The 15,959-nt window shown below is 34.2% G+C and overlaps 2 protein-coding genes across 3 annotated transcripts in view; both read right to left on the reverse strand.

The window, feature by feature from the left end:
* The window catches only part of Glut1 (Glucose transporter 1), a 481,871-nt gene that overhangs the window by 377,887 nt on the left and 88,025 nt on the right, over positions 1-15,959 (reverse strand). The window lies entirely within an intron of this gene.
* LOC140432636 (uncharacterized) overlaps positions 1-15,959 on the reverse strand; it is a 76,856-nt gene that overhangs the window by 49,732 nt on the left and 11,165 nt on the right. Inside the window, exon 2 of the mRNA XM_072520668.1 lies at positions 7,447-7,678. Coding sequence (XP_072376769.1) covers positions 7,447-7,678 — 232 coding nt within the window. The remainder of the gene's footprint in view (positions 1-7,446; positions 7,679-15,959) is intronic.

Raw genomic sequence — 15,959 nt, forward strand, 5'->3', positions numbered from 1 at the left:
AAAACACACATGGAGATTGAAAATCAGGGTCTACAAGAATATTATTAGACCAATAGTATGTTATGGATGCGAGACATGTGTGATAACAGAAGACACAAAACAAAAGCTGGAAGTCTTCGAACGAAAAGTCCTTAGGAAGATATTTGGATCTATTAAGCAGGTACAATCATGAACTCTACCACTTGTTTAAAAAGATGATCTACCACCACAAACAGAATACCAGATGAATGGAGGAGAGCGATCATGGTGATGTTCTTCAAAAAAGGAGATAAGAAAGACCCCAATAATTATCGAGCAATAAATTAATAAATAATACAACACTCAAATAACAACAAGAATAATAGTGACAAAAATAAATGAACCAATATCTCTGCAAGAGGAACAGCAAGGATTTCGGACAGGAAGATCATGCACGGATGCAGTTTTTATAATAAGACAAAGGATATAGAATTAGAGAAAAGGAAATAAGGATAATGTGCTACGCCGACGACGTCATAATAACAGCCAAAAATGAAGATAACCTACAAAGATTAATTAAAGAATTCGAAGATACGGCGCTCATATACAACATGGAGATCTCAACAGAGAAAACTAAAACGATAGTGATATCAGCGGAACCGAGACGATGTAAACTAGTCGTAAATAACAAAATAATAGAACAAGTGATGGAAACTGAATACTTGGAAATAAAACTGTCAAGCTATGGAAAAGTGGAAGAAGAAGTACAAAAACAAGTAAACATGGCAAACAGAGCAGCAGGATGTCTCAACAACACAATCTGGAGAAACAAATACCTCACAACGGAAACGAAAACCAGGATATATAAATCATCAATAAGACCGATAATGACGTACACAGCGAAAGACTACTGGAAACAACACAAATGAAAGTCTTACGAAAAATAACAAACCAAACTGTAAGAGACAGAGTAAGAAGTGAGGAAATACGAGGGAGATGTGGTATAGAGGAAATAAACGCGTGGACCAAAAGAAGAAAAGTGGAATGGAATCAACACATCGAAAGAATGACAAAAAATAGAATAGTACGAATAGCAAGAGACAAATCGCCAATTGGAAGAAGATCATTGGGACGACCGAGGAAAAGATGGTCAGACAACGTCAATTGAGGCTAAAAACCGAAGTGAAACAGGCATTAAGCCTATTTATAAAGTAAGAAAAAGAAGAAAAAGAATTTATGAAGCGATAAAAGAAATCCTAAGTTACTAAGAAACAGCAAAAAAAATACCGGGTGGCAACTAAAACAAATAAAAGAACTGGTTGATAGAAAAAAAGGATGCATTAGCTAGGTCTATAAAGTAGGATACCTAGATATCGCAAAACTTATATGTACTGAAATTTTGAGATTAAATAAATAGGTATTGGAAAAAATCAAAGATAAAATGTGGAAGTTAACGTGGTAAACAACAGATAAATCTTAAAAGAATATTATACTGAAACCCTTTAAAGAAACCTTAGATTCTTTAACAGAAAAACAACACCCAGAAAAATGAAACAGCGACACAATAAGGCAGAGAAAAAATTATGGACGAAAAAGTGAAAACTCACGAAAAAATAGCTTTAAGAGTTAAAAAATAAATAGGCTAGCAGAAACAAAAAATTGTATTAGAAACTAAAAAAGCACAAAATAATTTAAACCTCTATAAGAATGAAAAAGAAAAAGTGGGAAGCATACTTTCTAAATAAAGAGATAATAGAAATATGGAACGAATTCGCACTAAAACAGGAAACTAATTAATTAAATAGGTATGAAATAGTACTAGATCAAACAAACAACAACAACAAAAAAGGAAAAATTAAAGCATCAGCTAATAAACTAAAAACCAATTACCAGACACAAATATCATTGTTAAAAATTGTTATAAATTATGTAGAATTAATACTCCTCTATCGATTCGTAAAATGGCATAAGGAAGAATTTTTTTTACATCAGAAGATTTTCTTTACAAGTTTACTTTAAATCCCAGAGTTTTCATATATTTTACTCTTTTTAATTTCACCTTTCAGTACTTTCAAAGCCATAGGGAATAAAATTATGGTTGAAATTCATCTGAAATTTGTTGGTCTATAAGTGAAGAACTGGCAGAGGAAAATAGGGTGTTCCAATAGTAATTTACAAATTATAAGAGTTGATAGCAGCCATAATGCTGAAGTTATGTCTGACAAATTAGCTGGTATTATCTGTCAACGAAACGAAGATCTGCCGAAAATATCGCCGCTGTCCATGAGTCCATTTCACGTCGCTCAGAAGAACTCGGCCGTTTACAGACCACAACTAAGATAATTTTGCTGCGTGATTTAGGCATCCACCTTTACTCAAGTTTAACTGACTTAGTAGCTGAACGTGCTTCTTTAACGATAAGAGCTATTTTTTAGAAAAAATGGGATGATAATGTCAACAAAATATAAGTACGTAGGATCCCACTACTTACTTACGCTAAAATGATTACCACAACCAATCCAGCAAATGGGGATGGAAAGCATCGATTTGCCAAGAATCTGTACGCTGTAGAAGCTTTCGTATTTAAATTTTGCATTTTCCCGCAAATAAAATCTGTTTTTATAAAGCTGTTAAATTAATAAACGTTGCGCAATTTTTGCTATTTTTAATGATTCTTATGAGATCATAAAATATATCACTTCCATCGATTGGTCGCTATGGAATTTCCATTGTTTAAGCCCAATTTTTTAAACCGAGAACATAAAATTTTGATTTTGATTTTTGGCAACAAATATGAGGCATCTAAAACATGCCTAAGAAACGCTGAATAAAAAGTTTCACATTACAAAAAATCTCACGTCCCGAGAAATGCTTCTACAAAGATGTCATTAAGAGGAATTTGTTGCTGAATCTGTTTTCTTCATAAAAGGAGTTTTAAAACTTCTTTTCTGAAAAAAAGAAGTTTTAAACGTTTTAGATCTTTTGTAATGTAAAATTTTAAATTTAGCGGCTATTTGAGAATCGTAAAAAATGGCAAAAATCCCTTAGCCTTTATTTATTTAAGAGCTTTATAGAAACTGACTTTCAAATAGTTTCAAGGGCAACTGTGGACCGTAAAAAACTATTGTTTTTTACGGTCCACACGGGCGAATTTGTGTTTGGCCCCAAGACGCAAACAAAAATGTGGTCGAAAAAAAATTACAACACCACGAGATACAGAAAAAAATTTAAGATATAGTCTTGGCGAATAAAAAACAACCTTAAAGGAGTTTAATGAAAATGATGCAGGAGTCTGACATCAATATTTCACCAATGACAGCTCGTCAGCGAATAAAGGATATAGGGTTTTCAACCCACCTCACAACGGCCATGAAGAAAAAAGGCTTTAATGAGCTGAAGATCATACAGATTGGGCCAATAACGACTGGAATCAGATAAATAACATTACTTAACATTGTTTTTCTTTTATGTAGTTTACAGTTGATCAATCTATCTACGATTCTAAAATAATAATAATATTCCAGGTTTGTTTCTCTGATGAATCTACCTTGCAGATCCTCATTGATAAGTGAGAATTAGTGGTCTATCATAAGCAGTTAAAGAACTGGTAGACTCTACATCGTGCTTTGCAGATGACCAGGTCATTATCGCACAGGACTCTAAAGACCTTAGTTACATGATGCGAAAACTATTAGAAGAGTTTACAGAGTGGGGTTTGGAAGTGAATATGGAAAAAACTGAGTACATGAGTATCGGAGGAGATCAACATAACCTTCTCGTAGAGGAAAATCAAGAGATCAAAATATGTGATAACTACAAATACCTAGGAGTAAAAATCACTCAAGACGGAAAATTAGATGCAGCCATTAAGGAACGAAATACACAGGGAAGGAAAGGCATAGCGTTACTAAACAGCGTACTGTGGGATAAAAACATCTCCAAAGACAACAAAAGAAGAATATACAACACCATAATAAAAAGTATCACAACATATGGATGCGAAGTGTGGCCCCTAAAAGACAGATCAGAGAAAATGCTTAGAGCAACAGAAATGGACTTCTGGCGCCGCTCGGCGGGAATCTCCAGACGCGACAGAATAACAAACGAGAGAGTCCGAGAAATCATGGGGGTTACACATAATATTGTTGATGACATCAAAACGACACAACTCAGATGGTACGGACACGTAAGGAGAATGCCGGAGAATAGAATACCAAGACAAATTCTTGAATGGCAACCAAGAGGTAGGCGAAGACCAGGAAGGCCTAGAAGAAGTTGGAGAGAAGGAGTTGATAAAGAAATCAGAGCAAGAGAACTGGAAGACGATCTATGGAACGATAGAATGAGATGGAGATTGGAAATCGGAAGACGTCGAAGAACGTTGTAAACCGAAATTATATATATATAGACTCTACATCGTTCAACGAACAATAAGACAGGACCAGTACCTGAGAGTACTGCCAAAAAATGCTTTCCCAGGTCCAGGAGTGGTTCACACCTGGACCTGGATTCCAATAAGAGTTTCACATTTATATATGACTCGGCATCTTGTCACAAGGCAAAAACTGTTACAAAATTCCTTGCAGACAACCAGATGAAGGTGCTCGAATGGCATGACAATTTGCCAGATCTGAATCCAATCAAAAATCTTTGAAAGCTCATAAAGAAAGAAATTTCCAATGAAGTTATAACCACAAAGCGTTGGATCACGCTTAATGCAGTATGGCACAGGAGTGGAACAATTCAACAAAATTGTCAGAACTGCATAGAAACTATGCCAAGAAGGTGCCAGGCAGTCATTGCTACAAAGGGTGTAGTATACTACCAAGTATTAGGTTTAAGGCGTGTAAGTGTTTTCATTAAATTACTCGTTTCTTTTTTAATATTTATAAACTTAAAGGTGAAAAAATACATCGAAACGGGATTAGAAGAAGATAAAGAAAAATACTATAGGCAGAGACGATTGGCAAAAAAGACAGTCAAACAAGCAAAAGCAAAAACATGCAAAGAATTTGAAGAAGAACTTCAGGAAGAATATATAACAAATAATAGAAACTTTTGGACGACACATAAGGCAGGGAAAACGAAAGGAAATAAACGCAGTAAGAGATACTTCAAACCAAATACAAATAAGCCCAGAACAAATAGCTAGGGTATGGAAAGAATATTATGAGAAAAAATTTGACACCGAAGTGATAAAGGAAGACAGTATAATCAATGAAGGCGAAGAAAACACAGAGCCAGAGCAAATAAGTAGAGAAGAAGTAAAAGAAGGATTATCAAATATAAAAATAGGCAAGGCAGGTGGAGATGATGAAATTGAACCGAAAATGGTAAAATACATGGGAGAAGAAGGAATAAACTGGCTATGGAAAATATATAAAGAGGCGTGGGAAAAACAAACAATCCCTAAAGACTGGCACAACAATATCATCGTGCCAATATACAAAAAAGGAGAACATGTAAACTGCGACAACTATAGGGCAATATGTCTGTCATCGGTGTGCTTTAAAATATATACGAAAATAATAGAGAAGAGACTGAGACAAGAAGTAGAAATGGTATTAAGAGAAGAACAAATGGCATTTAGACCGGGAAGACAGACAAATGACAACATATATATCATTAGAAACCTAATAAAAAGAAGCATAGATACGGGGAAAAAACTAGTATTAGCATTCATAGACCTAAGAGCAGCATTTGACACGATAGAAAGACATATTATAGGGAAATGCTTGAGGAAAATAAACGTGCCTAATGCATTGATAAAAATTATAGAAAGTACTTACAAAGAGGTAAAAGAAAGGGTACAAATAACAGGGGAAAGATCGGAAGCATTTAATTGGAAGAGAGGTATTAAACAAGGAGATAGTCTCAGCCCTTTGCTATTCATAATAGTAATGAACGAATTGATAAGAAACACTATAGTGAGAACTAATCAACTACAGACAATAATAGGTTACCGTAGATTACAACCGGTAACAATAGAGTCCTTAATGTATGCAGACGACATAGTACTAATAGCAGATTCCGAGAATACAATGCAGAAACTAATGGATATATGGGTAGAACAAATAGAAGAACTTAAAATGGAGATAAACGAGGAAAAAAGTAAGATAATGATAATCAGCGGCAAAGGAGATAAGGAAGATAATCAAATAAAGATAAAATGTAAAAACTCAGAATTGGAAATAGTAACAACTTACGAATACCTGGGAAGTATAATAACTAATGATGGAAAAATAGACTGGGAAATAACAAATAGAGCAAAGAAATCAAACAAGTTATATTATGCGTTAGCCCCAATAATGGAAAAAAGAGAACTTGCACGAGAAACAAGAATAAAAATATACAACACAATAGTGATACCGACTGTGCTCTATGCAAGTGAAAACTGGACAATTCTGGAAAAACATAAGAGCAGGATAAACGCAATGGAGATGAGACATCTAAGAAGGATAGTTGGAAAGACAAAATGGGATAGATTAAGCAACGAGACTATTAGGAGAATGGCCAACCAGGAACCGATAATGAACAAAATAGCAAAGAGACAAATGAACTGAAATATGAAAATAATGGCAGGAAACAGAAAAGAATGGAAGAGGTGGGTAAATGGAAATTAAAATAGCTAGCCCAAATCCGACACCCTATTAGGGTAAAAGGAAGGGGAGAAAGAAAGAAAGAAAGAAACTTAAAGGTTCTACATCAAAGTAAGATAGAATTAAACACAAAAATATGTTTTATAGCTCAATTACATACCATTAGTAAACAAAAAGTAAAATTTTATGGGGCGGCTCTAATAATTTGATCACCTATGTATTGAAAATATTTCATCCATTTTTACCATTTAACATTCATGCCATCCAATCCTGTAACTTGATTTCCCACAACGCTCATTTAATTTCCAACAAATTTATGGTTGAATTTTAGATTCCTAATTTATGTTTTATATTATGTTGGTGCTTCTTTTCTGATACAATATTCTGCATAGTATTTTTGAATTACTCTGCATTCTGATCCTTGTCATATTTAAGTTTTGATTTAGATTTTAATTAGGTTATTTTATATTAAAATTGTTATAAAGTGTATCTGTTTTTAGTATCTTACTTATCCGGTCAATCTTTGACTAACGTAAATGAAAGCTAATTTTATTATTAGTGGTTGTTTAAGTTCTTCATTATTTAGGCCTTTTTTATCTTTAATATTTTTAATCAAGATATCTTACAAAAAATTAATAATTATTAATAATATAAATATAAGTGGTCTTTCAATGGAACATACCATATAAAATTCAACCTTTTCATTAGTTAAGAGACTATTCATTTGAGCAATATCCTTTAAAAAGAGCATCGGTATACTACAACCTTCAGAAAAATATAACGCCGTATTTCCAAGAACATCTCTTAAGAAATAAAATTACGTAATAAACGCACATTCTTCCTGAAGATTCCAGTATATTAAGTTATAATGCTAATAATAAGTTTGTACCTAATAAGCAGCTCTCTGAGAGTGGCTTCGTCTTCATCTTGTATTTCTTGCGTCGTCTCATCACGCGCTGCAGAGGCGGCTCGTCGGGTGGTGGGGGGCCGACGCGTCGATGTGGAGACGTCGCGACGGAAGGCAGCGCCAGTGCGGGCGGTCAGCTTGAGCGTCTCCCTGGTTTCGAATTCGCTGTCGGAGCAGACTTCATGCTCCTCCACCTCGACTGTTTCGACCGAAACTATAAAATTAAATGCATTTTATTATATATGTAAGTAAAAAAGAAAGATATGACTATTTTGCAGGAAAGGTGTATTTTAAAAAGTCAGTAAAAGCTATGTTCTGATTCTATAAAAGGTCTCATATTTTGAAATATGAAGGTATTTTTAAAATGTAAAAATTTAATAAAAATAGGTGAAATATACAGTATAACTTCTTAATAGGAATCAAACAAAATGTCATAAAATTTTGACCGTACTGCGCAGTGGCCGTTTTATAGGGGTACAATCTCTAAGTGATTGTGCAGAAAATAATTATATACTTGTAAGCTATATACAGGGTGTCCAAAAACTCTCCTTAGAAACGAAGACCGGAAATTCCTTAGATAATTTTAAGACGATTTAGCCTAATTCACGAAAATGCTTCCTAAGGGAACTAGAGCTCTTTTAAGATGGCGCCTTGTAATTAGTTTTTTTTAAATACCCCCTGAACGCTTTTTTTAAGAAAAACGAAAACTGGTACGATTATTTATCCTCTAGATTTGAATCGATTTCAATAATTGTGAATTTCTAGTACCGATCATAGGCGTCCGTTTTGGATAGGTCAATGATGACTTTAACGCTTAACTTTTCTGTATTTACCTTTTAAGCATTCGTAATACCAGATTATTAAATTTTCAGTTATTCTAGTACTAAAAGGTACTGCTATTCTAAGTCGATAGGATACACCATTTTCTAGAAAAATCGATTTGAAAAATTTTTGTTTTTTCGTCATGAAAGTTAAACTAATATTTTTTGCACTACTTGGCCGGGACCTCAGGGGAAAGGTCAATTGAAAGATGGCAAGAAAAATGGACCAATACGGAGGATGTGGCACAGTCGACGAAAATGTTGATCCCGAACATTAGAGATTGGGTGGACTGTGGCCACAGACGACTGGATTATTTCCTGACGCAGGTGCTGACAGGACACGGGTGTTTTAGGGCCTACCTCTCTAGGTTCGGAAAGGCTGACACAGATGAATGTCTATACTGTGGACACTCAGATGCTGTGACACATACGATGTTAGAGTTCAACAGATGGATAGTAGAAAGGAGAAAAAATAATTGGGGGAATGATTGAAAATAAAGCAGGTTGGACTAGCGTACACAACTATATCCATGCAGTGATCAAGAAAAAAGAAGAGGAAGAAAGACAGCTGGACCAACGGCAAAGGTCAGAGGGAAAGATGCTAGAAGTTAAAGCTAGAAAAGTGAGTCAGACTGTATGAGTTAGATTGCGTGAGTCAGACTTTGGGGAAGGAGGAAATGCCCGTCTGGGAGTGATGCCGTACTAGGAGCGATGAGGGTCTTCTACGCGCTACCTGGAACGAAACAGGGTGTCTTTTTGCTGACGAATGGGGTGTGGATGTGGATGAATGGAGAATGAATGAAGGTAGTGCTTCGGAAGTGATGACGGCCTTACAGCGGCCATTCTGATTCCGAATCGCCGAATGACAGAGGAGGGTCTGGTTTAGCAGGTAGGCGTTCAACGTAGACTCGGCGACGAGAGGGCATTTTAAAGTACTTCGGGAACTATCGCCGGGAGTACAAAGAACGAATCCTGCACTAAGGTTAGTCATGCGGTGTCCTGGACTGAGATGTCTTTTGAAGATTCCAGATCCCCCCTCTATAAAGACGAAAAAAGAAGTTTGCCGTGACCTGTCGACAGAAGTATAATTATTTACGGTTTTTATTTTCAAATTGTGGTCAGTTCGTGAAGTTTATCTTTTAGTATACTTTAGTGTATGGCGAAATGAGATGTAAGGAGGATCAATGTTGAGCCCACTTACTCAAAATTGACAACTATTCATCAACAACTAAGGGAAACAGGTTCAGTCGTCCCAAAAAATATTGAAAGAGGGGACGTGATACTGTAACAGCAGCACATGAAGATATTATTTTAATGAAAGTTGAGAAAAATCCAGAAATTTGCGTTCGCAGACTATCTGCCATGTATCCTACAGTTTCAAAATCTTTCGTAGGAAATATCTTACAAAACGAAAATTTATACCCTTTTTATTTTACAAATGTAAAAGCACTGCTACAAGGAGATTTTTCAGATACATTTTTTTTGCGACAAAGCTACATTCACAAAAAATGTAATTTTTAATGTGTATCATACACAATTTTATATGTAGCTTGGTGATAATCATCACGTTGTTCAATAATTTAAGCATCAGCATATTTTTAGCATAAACTTCTGGATAGGAGTAGTAAACGAATATCTACTTGGGCCTGTGCATTTGCCTAGTCGTTAAATGGTGCTGATTACTTACATTTACATTTCCTGCAAAATGTTTTACATGATTCATTGGATGATGTGCCTTTAAATATTCGCCAAGCCTTATGGTTTTTACATGACGGCTGTCTGGCCTACTTTAAGGTGCTAGGTCTCGTATCTACGGAACTTTCTTCATAATAACTAAGTGTGCGCTCATAACGAGGCGCCGACCCTCGCTCGGACCATAGGATGGTATGATATTATCATCGCCAGGTAAAATAAATGCATTATTTTAAAAATTCCAGCGTTCACCGTCAAAGCGCAGCGCCCAGCCTTGGACCAGGTGTCGGACCATAGAGCTGGACCATAGTATTCAAGCTTAGTATTTTTTCGACCCTCGACCCTAGTACTCTACGATCGACAATACGAGGCGCCGACCACCGACCCCCGCTCCGACCATCGCTAAAATAAATGCATTTTATTTTAAATGCTAGCGTTCACTGTCAGTGCTACGATCTAGGCGAGGATACCATGCGATGGTCTCCGTTATGGACGCACCCTAAGAAGACCACTGGATTGGACGTGGCGGTCCAGTTGTTTGACCAGCAAGGTCACCGGATTTTAATTCTTGCGATTATTGTGTTTGTGGATATATAAACGCATTTGTTTATTCCATTCTGATACAAAATCGTACGTCACTCTAGCTAAGGATACAAGATGCTTGCAACGAATTTAGAAATAACTTTGGAATTTTTGCAAGAATTCGGCGTTATTTAAGCAAAATGGCAAATTTATGCATTGAGACTAATGGTCATCAATATCGTGCATCTTTTGTAACTATCTACCTTTGGTATTTGTTCCTTTGTGTTAGTTTCGTTCCATCGTAATAAATAGTTTGTTTTTAAAACCCTCTAAATAAAATTTTGTTTCAATTTGATTTTTTGCCTCTTTTTTCAAACGTTTTCACGAATTGTATACTGCATTCATTAAAACAAATGATAATTTATAAAATTAATCAAAGTACCTATTAATTTAACTTTCATGGCAAAAAAACGAAAAATTTTCAAATCGATTTTTCTAAAAGACGGTGTTTCCTACCGACTTAAGGTAAGAGTACCTTTTAGTAATAGATTACCTGAAAATTTAATATTATACCATTACAAATGCTTGGAAGTTCAAGATAAAAAAGTTAGGCGTTACAATAACCGTTTACCTACCCAAAACGGACGCCTATGACCGTGTACAAAAACTATTTATAAGGCGCCATTTATAAGACTTCTGGCTCCCTTAGGAAACATTTTCAGACTGGATGAATTGGGTTAAATTGTCTTAAAATTATCTGAGGAATCTTCAGTCTTCGTTTGTCAGGAGAGTTTGGACACCTTGTATACTTAATATCGATACTTTTCTTATCATAATTTAATTGTATGTATGATCAAATGGATTCTAAATGCATAAAGGTCTTTTTAAAATTTATCCAGATCAGGCTTTAAAAACATAAACACGTAAGTTCACAAATATAGAAATGCCGATCAATAACAATAGAATATATACTTTTTGTATGACTCGGAAATTATTTAAACAGTATCAAAAATTCAGACTTGAAATTAATATCAGAAAAACCAGGTATATAGGTATGTGTATCGGTCAGAAGGCAACGTAGACAACACAATAGAGGAGAGAAACAACTAAGCAAGAAAAACAATTTCTTTTCTTAATAGTATCATTTGGGATCAGTTTATATTAAATAATAACAAGTGAAGGATATACAACCTTTTTCTATAAGTGCCTATCTTATGATGTTGGCGCCACATTTAAGCTCGAAATAGATTTTCTCCTTCTTTAATTACGGTGTCCGCATTTAGATTTAGGCCGTATTACGTTAACAATCTTTTAAAAACTTTCTTTATCAGTTGCTGCGCAAAATAATTTTTCTACCGCAGAACCACACCACTGTCTAATATTATGCAGCCGAGAAAATTTCTTTCGACCTATCCATCTCTTTTCCCCAACTTTTCCTTGTATGATAAACCGAAGTAGTTGGTATTAAGGTGCTCTAATTAGATGACCAAAGTATTTTGTTTTTCTTCTCTTTATAATGTTTATGAGCATACATTCTAAATTCATAATTTTAAGAAGATCTTCATTGAAACTGCGAAATCCCCGATATTTTTAGGATCCGCCGTAATTCGAATACTTCTAATTGGTTAAGCATTATGGTTTTTAATATTTATGTCACAACCATATAATAGAATGAACACATGAAAGAAGACCTTATTGCGAATATGTATCGATAGATTTTTGTTACATAAAACTGGTTTACAAGTCATAAAAGCCTTCATATTTTGATCCCGATTTTTATAAATTCACTAGTCACAATTTTTATTTAACTAGCTACCAAGGTATTTAAAACGGTTCACACGTTTTATCTCTTCTCCATTTGAAGAAAGAAGATCTTGATCTATATTATTCTTTCCAACTGTCATCCACTTTGACTTTAAAATTATAATTTTTAGGCCTTTCCGATAACTTGCTTCACTGACTTTTGATATTGTTGATTACTTCTTCACCTATTCTTACTTTCTATTGTCTGTCATCCAAAACCTTCCTAAATTTTTCCTTAGAGTATAGATTCTATAGGCTGGTGACAAAACAAAACCCTGTCGTACTCCATGTTTTGATGTGTAGTTTTTTAGTACGACTATCTTTTGAATTTGAATAGAGACTATTTAATTGTAATAGGTACTTTAGCAATCTCATATCGTGGTCAATCGAAAAGTGGATCATGTACACGGTCGAATGCCTTCTAAAAGTCGATGAAACAAACATACGAGCTCTTTTGGAACTCACTCTCACAACTTTTTGTAAGAGAACGTGCACAGAAAATAGTGCCTCTTTAGTTCCTAGAGTGTTTCTAAATCCAACTGCTTATTACACATTCTACTTTTGCACAGAAGGAATATCTATTTTGGTAAAGTAACTTAAGTGTGTGGCTCATCAAACTGATTAGTCTAAAGTCGCTTTATTTGGTGGGCCGGCTTTTCTTTGGTAATAATAATAATAATGAAATACAGTGATTGCAATCATCTGGTATTTTTCCTTTGTTGTAAATTTTGTTAAAGAAAGTGGTTAAGTAGGTAATGTTTTCCTCGTCCAAAAATTTAATTAGCTCAGCAGGTACTTGTTCTTGTCCATGTGCTTTTTAATTTTGGGCTTACTATATTGCTTTTCTGACTTTTGATTTCAGAATACTGGGACCTCCGTCTAACTGTTTGTCACACATATAATGTGTATGTGTAGTATTTTCTCGAGAAGCATCGTCACAAATGTAATTGATATATCTCTGTTATTTACACTATTGTTGATGATCACAAATTTTATCTTCATTTTTAAGTACGTGAGAATTTTTCAGATTTTCAATTCTAATGACATGTCTGGTTATATCTTGTTAATCTTATTTCGTGACATAATGCACATAACTTTTCACAACTTCTATGAGCGATTTCCCCATATCTATTAGCTCATTGGGGAGGAGATTCGTCATAATTTTTGTTTTGGCTGTAAGTTATCTTTAAACCGACTATCTGTATTACTTACTCTAGTTGTTGTAGCATAACTTTGGCTTCTCTTAAGTCGGTTGTCATGAGAAAACTGCCATCGGCATATTGGAGATGATTTAGTTTCTTTCCATCGATGTTAGTACCTTTTAAGACCCACTCTAATCGTTTAAATACGTACTCTATGACTGTTACAAATAGTTTTGGCGATAAAGTGTCTTCCTGCCCTGCCGCCTTTCTTTGCTAATTTTTTTCTTCTTAGTCATGCAATGAAGATTTACAATTGTTGTCGCAGTTTTGCATATATTTCGAATACCATTTGCATACTCGTGGTCTAGTCTGAATTTTGATACTGTCTAAGACAACGACTATTTCAATTGTTTCAAATCCTTTGTGGAAGTCACCAAAAATAAGAACAAGGGGTCTATTATATTTGACAGACTTTTAGACTAGAGCTTAAGAACCGTAAATCTTTAGTACCGAGACATAATAAATAGTATTTCCTTTAAAACATAGAGTAGAATATAGAACTCCTTTAAGAACAAACGAGATTGGATAAGTTTGGGCTTAAACGATTTGCAGAGGACGACTTACGACAGAGTAAAATTTGGCAAAATTGTTACCGAACTTTGACAGCATAAGGCGTGCGTAGACGCAGAAGAAAACAATAATTGACTAACATAATGAAGCTTTGATTACACATGCAACAAATCATATGTCGTACATTTTATATCGAAAAATCAACTGTGGCTTAATTGTGGAAAAGCAATTAACTATCGAGAAGCTTTAGAAATCAATGAATATAAAACCACCGGTAATCATTTTAATGACCAATCAATATGAACCTAAAAAATATCAATTATTCACCATTGTTAAATATTTTTTCATACAAGTGCAATTACTATGTAAATTTCCGTGTTTGATTGTTCTGGATTTATCGAGTTCATCGTAAATTTCAATATGACTCTATGACAGACAACATAATATTTATTATTAACAAAGGTTATTTCAACTCTTTGAGAACGATTTCCGGATTATAAATCAAAATCAAAAAAATCTTTAGTCTTAATTACAAATATGATGGTTTATTTCGAAACAAAATATAATGGTCAAAATAAATTTGTTCTAAATTAATTAATCAAACTTAAATTAGTTTTATCTTTACCTAGAGTGAAATCGTCTGTATATGAACCATTTTACCTACAAATGCATCTAGTTTCAAATGCATTTACAAACATACTAAATACAAATATTAATGTTTGTATTTTGTCATGTTATGTATAACATCATATATAACAAAGATAGAATTATAAGAAATCAGATAGATTACATCTTGATAAGGAACAGGTACAAGAACTCTATTACAGTAGTGAAGACTTACCCTGGAGCAGATGTAAACTCGGAACACAACCCAGTAGTAGCAAATATGAATGTAAGATTGAGAAAACCATTAATGAAAGGATCTAGACCACAAATATACATTGATAAACTAAGAGAATCAAATACATACCAAGAAACTCGAAATAAAATAAATCAGAGTATCCAAGAAATAAAACAACATAATAAGAACACTACAGATATTGAAATAAAATGGAAGAATATGAAGAACACAATAGAGACTATGGGACGTAAAACATTAACATTTACAAAAGCTGCCAAAAAAGAATGGATGACACAAGAAATTATCGAAGAGATGGACGAAAGAAGAATACATAAAAACAAAAATAAAATTAAATATCAAGAAATTAATACACAAATAAAACAAAAAATAAAACAAGCTAAGGAAACATGGAACTTCATTAAATGTGAAGAAATTGAGGAATATGAGGCAAGGTATGACATTTTCAACACCCATAAGAAGGTTACAGAAATGATTTTAGGAAATCGTAACAAACCAATCGGGATATTAACAAATGCAGATGGTACCACTATAACTGAAACGCAAGACAAATTACGTAGATAAAGAATACATTGAACATCTATTTTATGACCAAAAAGTAGAACAATTAGAAGATGACGGAGAAATCACGGGACCAGAAATAATGAAAGAGGAAGTTATTTATGCCATAAAACACACAAAAGGTAGAAAAGCTCTAGGACCTGATAATATATCAATTGAACTATTAAAGATAATTGATGAAGATAATATTGATGTCTTGGTAGACTTTTTTAACTCCATATACAAGACGGGACACATACCCACAGAATGGCTTCTCTCAACTTTTGTAACGATTCCAAAAATCACAAATGCTAAAGATTGCAATGACTATCGGACAATTGCAGTAATGAGCCACACATTGAAAATTTTCCTTAAAATCATACATAACAGAATTCACATGAAATTAGAACAAGAAATAAGTGATTCACAGATGGGTTTTAGAAAGGGTCTAGGAACTAGAGAAGCATTATTCGGAGTCAAACACAACGATGTCCGGATTGAATCAGGACATATATGCTTGCTTCATAGACTTTAAAAAAGCTTTTG

Source organism: Diabrotica undecimpunctata, chromosome 1, assembly GCF_040954645.1.
Source record: "Diabrotica undecimpunctata isolate CICGRU chromosome 1, icDiaUnde3, whole genome shotgun sequence".
Lineage (NCBI taxonomy): Eukaryota > Metazoa > Arthropoda > Insecta > Coleoptera > Chrysomelidae > Diabrotica > Diabrotica undecimpunctata.